The sequence below is a fragment of the Astyanax mexicanus genome, chromosome 4 (genome assembly GCF_023375975.1).
Source record: "Astyanax mexicanus isolate ESR-SI-001 chromosome 4, AstMex3_surface, whole genome shotgun sequence".
In the NCBI taxonomy this organism is placed as follows: domain Eukaryota; kingdom Metazoa; phylum Chordata; class Actinopteri; order Characiformes; family Acestrorhamphidae; genus Astyanax; species Astyanax mexicanus.
Genome location: NC_064411.1, coordinates 16,944,707 through 16,961,536, shown reverse-complemented (window position 1 = coordinate 16,961,536; position 16,830 = coordinate 16,944,707). Strand labels below are relative to the sequence as shown.

Below are 16,830 nucleotides of genomic sequence, written 5' to 3'. Positions count from 1 at the left end.
TGTGGTGACGTGTTTGTGTGTGTTGTGTTGGTACATGTAGATCAGGTGCAGCAGTGCTGCTGGGGTTTTTAAACACAGGGTTCAAACACCTTTTACAAGGTAAAATTCAAGCACTTTCAAGGCCCATTTTCAAGTTTTTTTCAGCACCTTTGAGCAAAGTGGTAAATTAATGATAACGATGATATCTCAAAACTGCGATTCAGCGATAATCAATATATTGCAAAACTATCCTCCACACTTCACAGCGACTGAGCTACTGAGAAAAAAAACACTTCTATGTAAGTAAATAGCAGGAGTTATGGATTTATTGGTGTCAGTTTCACACAAGTTAAATACCAATGTTCTCAAAATACTGAGTATCTCAACATAATGTGTATCCAATAAATTTCGTTCCACTTCACGATTGAAAGATTATTGATCTACTGTTCGAATTATGATGTATCTGGCATGATACGTCATAAAGAAGAAAAGGAGATCCAGTCCAAAATTGTAGTTCCGTCAGATTTTATTCAAAGAATCTTCTGAGCAAAACAGTTTTTTTGGATACATTAAAAATTGAGTAAAAAGATTATTGAAAAATGAATTGAAATAAAAAGGTGAAAATAAGAGGAAAACCCCAAAGGTGAGAAAAGTTGGGGTTTCCAGAGTTCTCGGCTGTGTGACCAGGACCTGTGGCTCTGTACTCCCTCTCGGGAGAAGCTCTCCTGCCCAACTCTACTCTTCTTCCTAGACAGAGTCTAATAAAAACAGGCATTCGCCTGGCCTCAGTCTAATGGTGTGTGAGGAGGCTCCTCACACCCCCCGGATCCTGATACTGATAAGCAGTTATTCATCCTATACGTCAGCCGAGAACTCGGTCACCCCAACCTTATCAGACTATAGATTACATGTACAGAAACTCATGGTTCCGCTGGAAAAAATCAATCATGCTAAGTTGACCCTTTAATCAATGAACAATGAACATTGTAAGGCAAAACTCCTCCGTATTCTTACACACTTGTTGTTAATTCTTCCCAAAAAAACAAACAAAAAAATCATATATTTATGTTTAAAACCCAAAATGTGGCAAAAGTTTGAAAAGTTCAAGGGGGGGCCGAATACTTTTGCAAGGCACTGTATATAGTGGTTGCTTGAATGTATGTTTGGCTGTGCACAAAAGCTTTTGGCTAAATGCTTAAGTTGAAAGAATAGATAAGATTGCAGATCTTGCAATATAAAAGCCTTTTATTGAATCACATAGATATGAATATGAGTAAATACATAAGGTGATGTAAAACAACGATAATAGCTGGTACTGGATAAAACAATCAATAAAGTAAATGGATTAGATATTTTTAGTACCTTTAGAGATATAAAAAAAAACCCTTTAGCAAAACGATACCAAATAAGGAAAAGATAACAGAGTATATAACTTTAGCAACACAACACAACCAAATATCCCTGTAGATTAACTTGCAGATTTTTAATCAGACTGACTGAACCATAGACCAATGAGAAAACCAGTAGAGCAGGGGTGTCAAACTCATTTTGGCCGAGGGCCACATTGGCATATTGGCTGTCCACTGAGGGCCAGATGTAACTTATAAATGTAATAAAATGTAACCAAATGTAATATAAAGAACAGAATTATAGATGAAATGAACAGAACTAAACGGTGCAGGCCTGGTTCGGAGCTTAATGTCCGCTTTACTCTAACGAGCAGAAATAAGAGTTTCAGATTTACCTCAGATTCAGTGAATATGAGCGGGAGCAGAGCGCGGGGTCCTGCAGCACGGAGCGTTTTCCCTCAGAGGAACTCTGATCCACGCGGGGACTCAGAGCGCTCTCTGGTTAGCAGTGTTAGCGGTCCTGGTGTTCAGTGGAGGCGGAGAGAGCGCGAGTCAGTCTGGGGAACAGTCTGTCGGAGCGGCGCTGCAGCGGAGAGTTCACGGCTAGCGCAGAGCAGCTAATACACGAGGCTAAACACAGCTAGCCGAGCTGGCTAAGCTAACAGTGCTAACAGAACTTCACTTATAGAGAGATTATCCCAGCTTTATCCACCAGCTCACTCTCAGTATGGACTTCAGTGTCCTTAAAATTACCGGTTAGTTTAATTAATACTGATTATTAGTGAATTTAGTTCAGCCTGTGAGGAACTTTTTCCTCCTCGCCTCTCCCGCGCTGCTACTCCCGCATCTCCGCTGTTCTCTCTCGTCCCGTGGGCGGGCCCGTTCCAATCTGGTACTCCACCCTCACCTGTACACTTCTCCCTCAGTAGATCCCTTAATCACTTTTAAGTGACCTTCTTGCAAAAACACAGAAAATAAATGAAATATGTAATCTGTACGGCTTTTGTTTTCTTTTTAAACTATTTACACCAATTCGCTCCGTGCACAAGATGGCGTCATTCTATTTCCGGCATTTGAGGGTGTGTGTGAGGAGTTCCGGATTGAGCAGTTCCCGTGGTTTGAGTATTAGTATCAACACGAAGAGATAGCGAGTTAGTTGGAAATAATGAGTGCATGCAGGGTTAAAGAGAGACGACTGACCTTCCAACGGGTAAGAAAGTCAGCGTTACATTGCTGTGTGCCCTTATGTACCAGTTCGTCGCGCTATAACGCCGAGATTAGTTTTCATAAGTTTCCCGTTGACGCTGCGGTGCGTGCTAAGTGGCTAACTAAGATCCGTAGGGATAAGTTCACTCCAACAGTGAACACCCGTGTGTGTGGCCGGCATTTTCAACCGGGAGACTTCGCAGTGACTGCAGGGGGACTGAGGAGGTTACAGAGTGGAGCTGTACCCCTTCTGTTTTCCTGGAATGAGTACACTCTGCCTACACCGAGGCAGAATGTATGGGAGCGCCGCCCGAGAGCAGAGGAGCCTCTCCACGATCTGCCTGCAGACTTGGAGTCGGAGGACGATATGGACACAGCAGCACCTGATCATGATTACTGCTTAACTCCAGCGACAGCGGTGATGGCAGCTGAGATGGCCAATGAAAATGAAGCTCTGCGCCAGAAAATTGGGGAACTCCAACACCAGCTGGAAGTGCTACAGCTGAGGACGCGTTTTGGTATTCAGCGCCTGGTGGGGTCAGACGAGGACATTCGCTTTTACACCAGGTTGGTTAATTAAGCTTTTATCATTATGCTGACGTGTATTTACTGTGCTTTAGTAAGCTGGTTTACCAACTCAGCTTGATCAATGTAGAGTGTATTTTTGTACTCCTTAACTAGCTATAAGAGGTCTGATTAGACTTAAAACAACTATCAGCACAAGCTGATCTAGAGCAGAATTTTTTTCAGCAAGTTTATATAGCTAAGAATAGTTTGAAAAACATGTTTATCTGAGGAAGCTAATTGAAAAAAAAATTGAAAACAAACAAAACGAAGTCTAACATGAACATTGTTACTTTCTAAGGTTTGCTACATACAAGCACTTCCAGGCATTCTGGAAATTGGTGGAGCCTGCAGTCAACACCAAGATGGTGCGGATCACCAGTGCCCAGGCTGCATCTGCCAGCAGCTCTGAAGTCTCTCAACCAGCAACGGTATGTAGCATACAAGGGGTTTTGAGTGGATGTACATTTACAATAATTGTTGTATAAGCAGTACACAGACCATTTACTGATAAAAGTAGTGATAGTACAGTGTTGAACAGTGGTAACTAACCCTGGTCCTGGAGATCTATGTTCCTGCACAGTTTAGTCCTAACCTTCATCTAATGTTAACACACCTGACCCAACAAAACCAAGGACTTCTGAAAAAGTTAGCTAATTAGCCAGACCAGGTTTGGCAGACCACTGTTAGAACCAGATTTAACAGGAACATGGATCTTTAAGGCCAGGGTTGGTGACATTGTATGGTGGTGTTTCTCTGCTAAAATTATGCTTATTTAAAGGGGAATGGATATGGTGTGAAATGCGAGTACAAACTTTTACCTGATAGCCCACCCTGATTCACCCCCAGCATTTCGATATACAACACTTTTAGGTGATTTTCCAAAAAGGCTCATAATGCTAGCTATAGGAATATAGTGTTTCCCTTCCAAAGAAATGGCTATTTTTACACCATTAACAAACTCAAAGTAGCTTCACACTTCATTTGTAGAAATCGGAGGCCCTAACACTTAAATGAAGCACTGAGAGCTTTAAAAGTGCACAGATAGTTTGTTTAAAAACACTATTGTACCCAAGGGTATGTTTAAGAAGGTACCTGTGTACTTCAAAAGTTCTCAGTGCCTTGTTTTAAATGTCAGGACCTCAGAATTTTACCAATTAAGTTTTGAGCTACTTGGAGTTTGTTAATGATGTAAAAATAGTGATTTCTTTGCATGGGTAATGGTATGCCCTTAACGCTAGTATTGTGTAAGCCTTTACGTAAGGTTGCATTGGCTAAAAGCACTGTATCTAGGAATGCTGGAGATTAATGGAGGTGGCCTATTTGACAAAAGTTCCGACTTATGTTTTACTACTACACCCCAAGTCCATTTCACATTGGATTTTCTTTTTTAAGTAAAGGTACAAAAGCAGGTAAAATACTCATTTTACAGAATAGCACATGGATAGAACTAAGTAAGTATACCTAGTTATATTCATTCACTGTCACTTCTAAGAATATGGCTTTTGTCTTTTTACAGAAACTTCCACCAATAGATGAGCTGCTGCTGTTCCTCATGCACCTGTCAGTGGGCCTGCCTCTCAGGGATCTTGCAGAACGGTTTGGCATTCACCGCACCACAGCCAGCAGGATTATTTCCACCTGGACACACTTCCTGTACATCCTGCTAGGAAGCCAACGTCTGTGGATCCCCCCTGAAGTTGTCAGAGCTCACCTTCCACCTGAGTTTTCAGCTTTCCCAGACACGCAGGTGGTGCTCGACTGCACTGAAATCTTTTGCCAGACACCATCCTCTCTCCTGCTACAGAGTGAGGTGTTTTCAGTGTACAAATCGCACTCTACTTTTAAGGCCTTGATTGGCATGGCACCCCATGGTGCCATTACATTTGTGTCTGGCTTGTATGCAGGATCCATGAGTGATCGAGAGATCTTCAAGCTATCTGGCATCATAAACCTGCTCACACCAGACATGGCAATTATGGTTGACAAAGGGTTTCTTGTGGACAACCTGGCTCCATGCAAGGTTTATAGACCTGCCTTTCTCTCAAGAAACACCCAAATGAGCAGGGAGGATGTCAGGCAGACCCAATCCATTGCACGTCTGAGGGTTCATGTGGAGAGATGCATTAGGAGGGTGAAAGAGAATAAACTTTTTGACAAGGCAATACCACTCTCTGTTTGTGGAAGCATTGAAGAGCTATTTAATGTAGCCTGCTTCCTGGTCAACTACCAGAACGGACCACTGGTAAAGGCATGGGCAACTTAGGAATGAAGTCTGGACTCATTGAAATTTTGGCTTACTTGGTGCTTGTAAATAGTTTTATTATAGTTATTATATATTGTAGTTAAATGTTTGCTGATTTGGTGCTTGTAAATATTTTTTTATATGAATAATATAACTCCTTGACCATAATTGATTAAACAGCTGTTATTCACAGTTTCTGTATTACATCTTTTTTTAATTATATAGGCATACACTAAATGGGTACATCTTTAATCCCACTTTGATTTATTTTATCCGTTCTACACATAGGGCAGTTCTAATATTACATCTTGTTGCCTTTCTGTCTCTCTGTATACTTTTAGATTCTGCTCAGTCAGTTTTTTTCTGCTCTGTTGTAGCCAGGAGCATAAAGAACAGACAAAGAAATCTAAAAGTATACAGAGAGACAGAAGGATTGCAAGATGTAATGATATAACTACAAAGTTGTCCTATATGCGTAGAACTGATAAAAATAGACATTGCATCTCTTTAAACCACTGCTAATGAGATTTGCAGTTACACATTTAATTAAGAACAATTTCTGCATTGTTTTACACATAATTAAAAGCATGGTAGCATAAAGAAAAGGACTCATTGTCAAAACACATTTAAGATTTATTAACAATTAATCAAAACTCATTGAAGTATAATTAGTTCGTAGGAAAATGTACTGTTTTAGTGAGATATCAAACTGCCAAAAGTGGTGAGAAGTCATTACACGGTCATGTAAAAATAAAAAAAGAAATAATCTCCCTTCTCTCTAATGGTTTTAGCCACTTCACAGTCTCTATATATGCGCTGAATAAGAATATCCTCCTCTGCAAATACAACAAAATCACACCACTCCATACCTGTAAGTAGGAGCTGGCCTTGTACCTGCCAGTAGTAGCTGTGAGTCTGCTTTAATTTCATTGTGCCACTCTGCATTTTCAGGTAACTACAGTCCACGTAGCTTTTTGCATTGGGGCATTTAATTTCCACTAATCCAAAGGGTGGGCTCTCAGTCGGGTCAAACACCAGACCATCAGGAGATGACCCTAACCAGGGGGCATCTGGGTGGATGACGAAACCACAAGGCCAGTAATTTGTGTTTTTCATCCGGCAGTACTCCTGGATGGCAACCGGTTCCAGTGCCAATCCCCTCTTCATTGCAGCAGTTTGATCCACTCCCTTTCGAATCCTTTGTGACAGGATTTCTGCAGAACTCTGACCTCTGACATGGCATATTTCCCTGAATCGGGAGGAAGTTATTCTTGGCCTCCTGACTCGGTGCCACTCCACAGAGTTGCTCTGCTCCCTGGTGGCAACCTCTATTTTCCTTGCCATGTCAAATGTAGTGGCAAGTGACTGCAGATGGAGGTGTTGTTGGTGAGTGCACACAAACTGGCAGTTAGTAGGCTCCAGCCTATAACCGTCTACAGGTAAAGGTGGTGGCAGAGGGGCATCTGGATGGCGTACAACAACCCGGCTCACTGGTACTGGATGCTGGTAGGAGATGGGGCTACCCGCCTGGACTTTCCCAAAAGCTGAATCAACCAGCGGGACGTCTGCACTTATGGCCATGGTGGTGATGAGTGGAGCGATGTCTGCAGTGAAGTCCTGGTACTGCTCATCAACTTTAAGGACATCTGGATCTGGCAGCTCCCCTCGCACTGCCTTGTAACGTTTACTCCTTTGAAGAATTAAATTCCACAGTAAGGAGTTTGTACACTCAAACAACAAAGGTTATACAGTAAGCAAAGCATATATAGGACAATTCATATTACCTTACACCATCAGCAACTGTAAACTGCTTTGGCTTGGAGGATAAGAACACCATGTCACTCACGCGGCCTGGTTTTACACCCTATAAATTACATAAACAAATGATCACATAACTTTAAATCATTGTTAATGTGACATAGTACATCAGCTCATGATGTAGCTTGTTGAAGAAATCATTTTGGTGTTGTTGGGAACACGCTCACCATGGTTCTTGGCTTGTGCCAGCGTTGTTCTGTTTCTGTGCAGCTTAGGACTGGGGGTACAGCAGCCAGGTTCAGTGTGGAGTAGTGCGCAGTCTGGAACAGTAGTGCAACATTGTGGTTGCAGAGTGCACACAGGAGCACTCTGCCACTGCAATGTCCACTGGTACACGGTCTTCAAAGACAATCTACACATTAAAAAAATAAATCAGTCAAAACATCAGGCTAAATGAGGGGTGTCCAATTTTATATGCAAAGGGCTGGTGTGGCTGCAGGTTTTTATTCAAGCCAAATAGATGCTAGTCATCTGCTGTTTGAAATCTGATTACACTTGTTGAATTATTTGGTCAGTTTTTGCTGCTCATTGTTTAGCAAAAACCTGCCACCATACCAGAACTGTACATATAAACTGGACACCCCTGGGCTTAATTTTGACAGGTTATCAACTGTATCAAAATGAGAGAATAAGCAATATACAGGACCGTTTAAAAAAAATTTGAATATCTATGAAAAGTTCCTTTATTTCAGTAATTCAGTTCAAAATGTGAAACTCATTCTATGAATGTATTACACACAGAGTGGTCTACTTTAAGTGTTTATTTCTTTTATTGATTTTTTTATTGATTGGTTTATTTGTGTCTCAGATAATTAGAATATCATATAAGACCAATTGATACTTTTGGCAGTGTGATCCATCTGCTGGTGTTGATCCACTGTGTTTTATTATCAAGTCTAAAGTCAGTGCAGTTTTGTTTTCTCACAAAATCTTACAGCACTTCATGCTCCCATCTACTGACTTTTATAGAGATGCAGATTTCATTTTCCAGCAGGACTTGGCACACTGCAGAAAGTACATATTAGTCTTATATGATATTCTTATTTTCTGATACACTGATTTTGGGTTTCATTGGCTGCAAGCCATAATCATCAATAATAAAATAAATAAACTAAAAATAGATCACTCTGTGTCTAATACAGTTGTGGTCAAAAGTTTACATACACTTGTAAAAAAACATAATGTTATGGCTGTCTTGAGTTTTCAATAAGTTCTACAACTCTTATTTTTCTGTGATAGAGTGATCGGAACACATACATGTTTGTCACAAAAAACAGTCATAAAATTTGGTTCTTTCATAAATTTATTATGGGTCTGCTGAAAATGTCACCAAATCTGCTGGGTCAAAAATATACATACAGCAACATTAGTATTTGGTTACATGTCCCTTGGCCATTTTCACGGCAACTAGGCGCTTTTGGTAGCCATCCACAAGCTCCTGGCAAGCTTCAGGTCGAATGTTTGACCACTCTTCTTGACAGAATTGGTGCAGTTCAGCTAAATGTGATGGTTTTCTTGCATGAACCCGTTTCTTTAGCACTGTCCACATGTTCTCAATGGGGTTTAAGTCAGGACTTTGGGAAGGCCATTCTAAAACCTTAATTCTAGCCTGGTTTAGCCATTCCTTTACCACTTTTGATGTGTGTTTTGGGTCATTGTCTTGTTGGAACACCCAACTGCGCCCAAGACCCAACCTTCGGGCTGATGGTTTTAAGTTTTCCTGCAGAATTTGGAGGTAATCCTCCTTCTTCATTATCCCATTTACTTTCTGCAAAGAACCAGTTCCACTGGCAGCAAAACATCCCCAGAGCATAATACTACCACCACCATGCTTGACAGTAGGCATGGTGTTCCTGGGATTAAAGGCCTCACCTTTTCTCCTCCAAACATATTGCTGGGTGTTGTGGCCAAACAGCTCAATTTTTGTTTCGTCTGACCAGAGAACTTTCCTCCAGAAGGTTTTATCTTTGTCCATGTGATCAGCAGCAAACTTCAGCCGAGTCTTAAGGTGCCTTTTCTGGAGCAAGGGCTTCTTTCTTGCACGGCAGCCTCTCAGTCCATGGCGATGTAAAACACGCTTGACTGTGGAGACTGACACCTGTGTTCCATCAGCTTCCAAATCCTTGCAGACCTGCTTCTTGGTGATTCTTGGTTGACTCTTGACCATCCTGACGAATCTCCTCTCGGCAGCATGTGATAGCTTGCGTTTTCTTCCTGATCGTGGCAGTGACACAACTGTTCCATGCACTTTATACTTGTGTATAATTGTCTGCACAGTTGCTCTTGGGACCTGTAGCTGCTTTGAAATGGCTCCAAGTGACTTCCCTGACTTGTTCAAGTCAATAATTCGCTTTTTCAGATCCACACTGAGTTCCTTTGACTTTCCCATTGTAGCTTTTGTAGCTGAGTCTAATCACTGGGTCAAATGAGCCCTATTTAAATGGGCTCATGAGAAGTCAACAGCTGTAGTCAATCAGAATCACTTACAAGAAGTGAAGAGGCCATGACATGAAGCTAATTTGATTGACACAACTCGCTACATCACCAAAATTGACAAATTTTGTTGCTGTATGTATATTTTTGACCCAGCAGATTTGGTGACATTTTCAGCAGACCCATAATAAATTTATGAAAGAACCAAATTTTATGACTGTTTTTTGTGACAAACATGTATGTGTTCCGATCACTCTATCACAGAAAAATAAGAGTTGTAGAACTTATTGAAAACTCAAGACAGCCATAACATTATGTTTTTTTACAAGTGTATGTAAACTTTTGACCACAACTGTACGTCTATATAATATGAGTTTCACATTTTTAACTAAATTACTGAAATAAAGTAACTTATTAAAAATATTCTAGGTCTGCTCCCTGTTTGGAATGCTGCAATCTAAGAACGATAAGCTTATCTAGCCTTTATCACTTCACTTCTCAATTTTCTGAAAATATTTTGAAGTTAGTGAAACACTGAACAGTGTTAGTAAAACAGTGTTAGTAAAACAAAGGAACAGGTGCAGGGTACAAAATACTTACCGCTGCCAAGTGAACCATTAAGATATTTGGACCCTGCATGTATTATACTAAATATACAGTAAAGAACAACAGCCATCACAAGCAGTTTTGGGGTTTCCATGAAAGCTAGGTATTACTTAATTTATAGGTCATTTCACACACGGTTACCAGCTGACCTGAGCTATTTTCACTTTGCAACCTGTATAACCTGTATTAGCTGGCTAAGCTTATTTGGATACTCAGTAAAATGTGGAATCATGTGAAAGTAAACAATAGCGAAACTAGCTAATTAATGAATAGAGATTTTCATTATGACAATATTTGATTATAAAATTGAATGGGCTTACAATCTATACTAACTAGCTAGTTGTAATATATAAAATAACTAAGGATTTTACATTGTTATTTCAGTCCTAAATCACTAAATAGCTAACCCAGCCACATTAAAACCCCAGAACATGAATCTGACTGAGGCTGTGAACTAAAACACTGTTTTTCCTCCCTACTCTGAGGTCGTGAGGTTTTTCACTCTTCCTCATCGACCTGTAACAGGTAGCCCTGACGCTCACTCTCCCTGACGAATCTCTGTTTGAAACTGTGGGCATTGAAACTTGACATTATTTATGTTAAACATAACAATCACACTGAATGTCATTAAAACATCTGACATTGGATAAAACTGTCGTTAACGTCCAAGTTAGACAATAAGCTCAGCTAAATTACAGGGTGTGTAGCTAGCTAGGCTAATGTGGGAAATCTTACGAAGAAACCTTGTTTTACCTTGAATATATTGACAAACATCTCACAATCATGATTACTTATCTTGGTATCTAAAATTACATAATCATCGTGTGAAACCTTGTATTTTATATGCACTAACCAATACTCACACTACATTTGATCATTTCATAACTATTTTATATGCATTAACCAATGTTAACACTATATTTGATCATTTTATTACTCACAGTATATTTTTTACACATTTATATAGAAAACTAACCATTAACCACCATATTCTTCACGTATATAGTGAAGCATTGTTTTAACAAGCATGTGACTAAACACAGGCCTTAGGCTGACAAACTAACCCACATGATACATAAACGTATAGACCTAATTGTATGGCAGACGAATCACGCGCCACTGACACCTCACTGAAACCCATTGTGTGATTGCATGTTTTTCTCACTAACAGCTACAAAATCAGCAGATAGTGCATTCTGCATGACCTCGCTTAATACAGAGACTTTTGGGCAGACAATACGGTCTTTCTCTCTCCGTGCACGTAAAGTCCTTCACCTGTCAAATTGAGGAGGGCATGCGCACGGGGAGAGAAACATTGTCTAATTACTGAACAATGCCGTGCTGTCTGGCTACTCATTCTCAAGGCCATACACTAGCGAATCTTGAGCTCTAACACGTAACACCATGCCTGCTGACATGGGATGATTTTAGCAACGCCTCATCGGCAGATATCGCGTCATTTTTGGTATATACATGGAGTCAGATCATTAGGGGGGTCAGAGCATATGTGGAACGGTCAACGACCGCTCTTTTCTGTGTTCTCCTGGATCCAGTCTTTTGTAATAAATACTTGTTTTGCTTCTAACTTCACTCCATCTGTCTAGACTCCTCTATTCAACGAACACGTAAGGGAGTTGTAGCCCAAGGCGAGAGGTGGGTGCGAACCCACCTTTCATTTTTCATTTCTACAACAGATGGTGACCCCGACATTTTGGACCCCAAAGAGTCTAACAGAAGGGCAGCATCCGACGCCAACCCACTCACGGCCGAACTTCTACTAAAAAGGTAAGCAGAGCCGGTTTTATCAAATTCTGCATATTGGTTATTTCTAAATTTGAGTGGATCGGCGGCCTGGCTGCTGTCCGGAGGGAAGCAGACAGCATACTGAGCTGTTTATTAAAAAGAAAAAACAAAGAGTAGAAGCTGTTCCTACTCAAAGGTTTATAAAAAGATTAGATGTTGTTCCTAATCAAGGGTTAAGGATTGGATGCTGGCGTCTCCCCCCGGCTTCTGACGAGAAGTTCGGATAACGGCCAGGTGTAAGGCTCACCTCGATATTGATCCGCTCGCAAAAAGCCAGAGTAGACGCTGTTCCTACTCACCTCTATTTTTATTCGGTTTAAAAGAGCAGACGCTGTACCTGCTCGGGTCGACGCTGTACCGACCTCTCTATTTTTAATTCAGAAGAGCAGACGCTGTACCTGTTCTTATCTATTTTATTTGGTTAAAAAGAGCAGACGCTGTACCTGTTCTTATCTATTTTATTTGGTTAAAAAGAGCAGACGCTGTACCTGCTCGGGTCGACGCTGTACCGACCTCTCTATTTTTAATTCAGAAGAGCAGACGCTGTACCTGTTCTTATCTATTTTATTTGGTTAAACAGAGCAGACGCTGTACCTGCTCGGGTCGACGTCGTACCGACCTCCCTATTTTTAATTCGGAAGAGTAGACGCTGTTCCTACTGTAAGTGTCTTATGTTTGTGTTAAAAATAAACAGATGTTGTTCCTGTTCAAAACATTTCGTAAAAAATTAGTATACGCTGTACCTACTACGAACTTTTAAAAGTTATTAAATTAATAGTTATTGCATGATACTGTGGAGGTGCACCTGTGAGCGTGAAAGTGTGTGGCAGCGAATCAAAGAATGTGTGCGAGAGAGTGAGCGCTGCTGAAATGTGTGTGCGTATGTGTTAGACTTGTGTGTGGAACTGTGAGACTGAAAAAAGTGTGTGCGTATGCGTTACAGTGTGTGCGAGACAGACTGAATGCAACATAAGTGTGTGCGTATGCGTTAGAGTGTGTGTGAAACAGAGTGAGTGCTACTGAAATGTGTGTGCGCAGGGTTCCTGCGAGCGATGTGATTGGTTGAGTGTACGAACTCTTGTGTGTCAACGAAATAGGAATGGATGAGTCCCACTGCAGGGGAGGAGTCCAAGGTGAAGTAGGTGGAGTTGGTCCAGCCTATTGGCTTTAGACTGAGAGGTTGGCTATTTGTGAATTAGCACTTGTGAGATGGGGGACAGAGGTGAACAGGGGGAAAAGGCTTTTGTATGGGTAGATAGATATATATATAAATATAAGGATATACAAAACCTAACTATACAAGGTAAAGATCTATCTGTAAACGGAGCAGTGCAGTAGATATTACTAATGGTCATAAATAATTCAATAAATAAAAGAGTAAAGTGTGATGACATCGATTACGAAAGTGACTGATGCTACATATAACTATAATATAATATAATATATGCATAGGTTATAAGACAGTTCTAAAATGAAAATATGAAACTGTGAATACCCAATCATGAGTACAGTGTACTTTAATGTAAGCAAGGTTGGGGAAGGTTAATATTAATAATTAAGTTGTTGAATAATGGTGTGTGACTGGATAGATAATTAGATAATTTAGAGAATTTAATAAAAGGATTATGGGGTTGGTTAGCATCACAAATACAAAATAAAAAAAAAGAAAAAGGGGAGTCAGAATTGAGGACCATAATTACCTTAATTTTGGGTATTAGACTATATCTTGGGGGCCCTAACCTAACAGGGACGCAAATCTAATAATGAACATAATGAAGGTGTGTGGCTGTTTCGGAATCGTTTCCTATTGCAGAAATACTCTGTCGAAACTTAGCAGTACATTTTTCCCCTATATAGTTCACTATTAATTAATTTATATTATAATAATATTGTACAGAAGATGTATGCTAGAAATTCCAAAATATACTATGCCATGCAGCACTGTTGTATAAGCTGTACTCAGAGCAGGACGAATAAATATGGTTTCTTGTTTGATTCTTAAATAATCAGTTCAATAACAAGAAATGCTACATAGTGAATAGTGAATGAATTAATGAGCGAGCCATTCCAAACACAGCTTTTTCTATCAGGTGATTTAGTTAATTATCTTAATATTCGTTTCTTATTCAGACTGATCTCAGTTCAGTCCTAGCATCACCTATCAGACAGATGTAATATCTAATTTCTCTATGATCTCATGGATATCCGTCTATGCTAATATTTTGATTATCTTAAGAGCGATAGTAGATTTCAGAAACCAGTGAGGAAAGACCTTATTTTTATTTTTTTATTATTATTTTTAAAGGAAACGCAGTGTTGCATCTATTTCAAGCTACAGGGAATTGGGTATCTTTCTGATAAGGGGACATAATCAAATATATTAAAAAATTGAGCTTTCTATTTTGCTTTCAATACGCTTTACTTCCTGCAATGAAGAACTTGCTTTACTTTCTTTCTGTATAGTATTAAATTAGACTAAAAAGAGATCTGGAAAACAGCATAAATTTAGTTTTCATGCTTATACAATGTCACCTATAAAACAAATGCATAATTTTCTGGCTGTAGCATGAACAAAATCAGCTAAGCAATATAAAATTGTTTCATCTGCATAATGGTAAAGTTTGCAATCTGAGAAGCAGAGCCAGCACTATAATTTATGTATATATATATTAAATAAAACTGGACCAAAATTTAACCTTGTGGTACACCTTTAAGGTACAGATGCCAAATCTGAATAATTCATTGACATGCACTCTTTTGGGTCTATTCCAGAGCAGTGGCATCAAAGCAAATACTTTAAGCTAAATTAAGTGGAAGAGAAGTGGTGATAATGATGGTAATAAATAAAATATGTATACAATAATAACAAATAATAAACCATGGGTACTTGGTGCCTTGCACAGGCTTTCACAGTAAACACCAGAGTGTGTGTTTATGACAGTGTGACATACCTGGGTTTGCGTTCCCTAACTGTACCCTGCGGGGGCACTACGGCACTGAATGTTGATTAAACAGTGCTGCTACGCTGTGTGTGGTTCAGTGGGCTAGGCTGGTTAGCCAAAGACGGGTAAGATCCCAACGTACTACAACGGGACAACCTAAGGCAGGCACAGTTTCGATCTGACCACCACATGCATTTTAACAGAAAACGGAGACAACATCGTGGAAGGGAAGCGCAGCCCAGGGGGAGAGTGAGTGGATGAATGAAGTGATGGGGTGTGTGTCCGTGGAGGCCTGGGAAGGGAAGACCAGCCCAATGGACAGTAAAAGGGTGAAACAATTTTGCGTTAAGTTCTCTGAAACAGAAATTCTGTTTCAGAAAAAGGGGGAGAGGTAAATAGATAATCATTATTACCACCATTATTCGCCCAGCCATTATTTTTTACCTTTTTTCTTGACTTTTTAAACCTATTACCTTTTTCATCCCTCACCACTATTACTAAAAATTTTTGACCAATCATTATTTTATAGACGTAGAGCATTTTTTTTTTAAACTTTTAGCTTGTTTATCTTTTTAAAGTATGGTTTTAAAACAACCTCTATGCAGATGAGCAATTACTTTCAGCAATATTGTAAAAGTTTTAGCTTTTAAGACACACTCAATCATAACTTTAAAATATGAAATGTAGACACAAAATTAAACTTTCACTATTCAACATGTAAGCCATTTTTTGAACAAGAAAAACAATGTGTGAGGCTTGATAAATTGTTTAAGGAAATAGAGGTATTGTTGATAATTGTGAAAAGCAATCTGCTGTGCATTGTATATGCATAAATACATATTGAAAATATTTATCAGGAAATGTAAAAGCATTGTTTGGATTTTATTTGCTAAAATAACGTGGACAAAGCAAAGCATAACATCTGTGTTTATTAATATTGATAATATTATTGTTTATAATGGAACGATTGATACAGAGAAAAATAATCACGTTCCACTTATCCCAATTCTTAAAGCACTAAATAAAATCAACTAAAACTAGAAATCAAGGCTTAATAAAATCTTGGGAATTGAAAAAGTCAGAAACATAATTTCTTGGTAAAATAACACACCACAGAAAATTAAAGTGGCAGGTAAAATAATATAGCCACAAACAGTAATTCTGAAGTCCAAGCAAAAGTAACCCAAGAAAGCCCAATACATCAATATGGAACCATTCCTGAGACAGAAGCCACATTATGTGTAGTTTGTTTGAGTTTAAAACTTTGGGCCCTGATATTCTATTAATCAGTGTGGATATGGAGGGGAAAATAGAGCAGCTGATCATTACGATCTATATAAAAAACATGATTCAGATGTATTTCCAAATGTTTGTTTCTTATTTATTATCTATAAGGTATTACCAATACAATATGAGAAGATCTAAAGGAAGCTCTAAGTGGGAGGCTTAACAGCAGGTGCGTTTAAAGCAGCAGTTTTGTGCTGTGAAGTAGTAAAATATGGTCTGTACAATGATGCTGCAGAGTTGAGGTGTGTGATCTTTAGCTTGGTTAGTGTTTGTGAGAGCTAATTTGGATATAACAGAGCCACAGGGAAGCAGTTACACTAAAAGGGAAAGGGATGTGAACAAAATGAAGGTAAAAGCAAGTAATTAATGGTGATGATAATTAAAGGTTGCAATTTAAAATTGAAAATTCCTAAAAGTTAGGGATTTAAAGCACTTTTGACATTAAAGATCATGATTGAGTATAACTGAAAATCAGGACAACTGAGGAAGGTAAGAAAACAAAAATTGGGCTTAAATCTGTGCACAGACAAAATTTAAATATGAAATAATTAACTTCCAAGGGGAAATTAGAGCTCAAGTCAAGTGTGATAAATGTATT

The 16,830-nt window shown here is 39.3% G+C and overlaps 5 protein-coding genes across 6 annotated transcripts in view; 3 read left to right on the top strand and 2 right to left on the bottom strand.

Annotated features, from left to right (window-relative positions):
* The window catches only part of LOC125801343 (zinc finger protein 239-like), a 210,248-nt gene that overhangs the window by 130,618 nt on the left and 62,800 nt on the right, over positions 1-16,830 (top strand). The gene's annotated exons all lie outside the window — the stretch shown is intronic.
* Positions 1-16,830, bottom strand: part of LOC125780521 (zinc finger protein 239-like) — a 115,594-nt gene that overhangs the window by 62,484 nt on the left and 36,280 nt on the right. The window lies entirely within an intron of this gene.
* The window catches only part of LOC125801126 (uncharacterized), a 101,347-nt gene that overhangs the window by 80,561 nt on the left and 3,956 nt on the right, over positions 1-16,830 (top strand). The window lies entirely within an intron of this gene.
* On the top strand, positions 2,360-5,535 carry LOC111190408 (uncharacterized). The gene is made up of 3 exons (XM_022664169.2): positions 2,360-3,101; positions 3,400-3,529; positions 4,618-5,535. The coding sequence occupies exons 1-3, from the start codon at positions 2,494-2,496 to the stop codon at positions 5,362-5,364; spliced, it is 1,485 nt and encodes a 494-aa protein (XP_022519890.2). The 5' UTR covers positions 2,360-2,493; the 3' UTR covers positions 5,365-5,535.
* Positions 5,956-7,453, bottom strand: LOC111194136 (uncharacterized). The gene is made up of 3 exons (XM_049477841.1): positions 7,329-7,453; positions 7,128-7,207; positions 5,956-7,033 (listed from the first exon to the last, which is right to left on the bottom strand). The coding sequence occupies exons 1-3, from the start codon at positions 7,329-7,331 to the stop codon at positions 6,076-6,078; spliced, it is 1,041 nt and encodes a 346-aa protein (XP_049333798.1). The 5' UTR covers positions 7,332-7,453; the 3' UTR covers positions 5,956-6,075.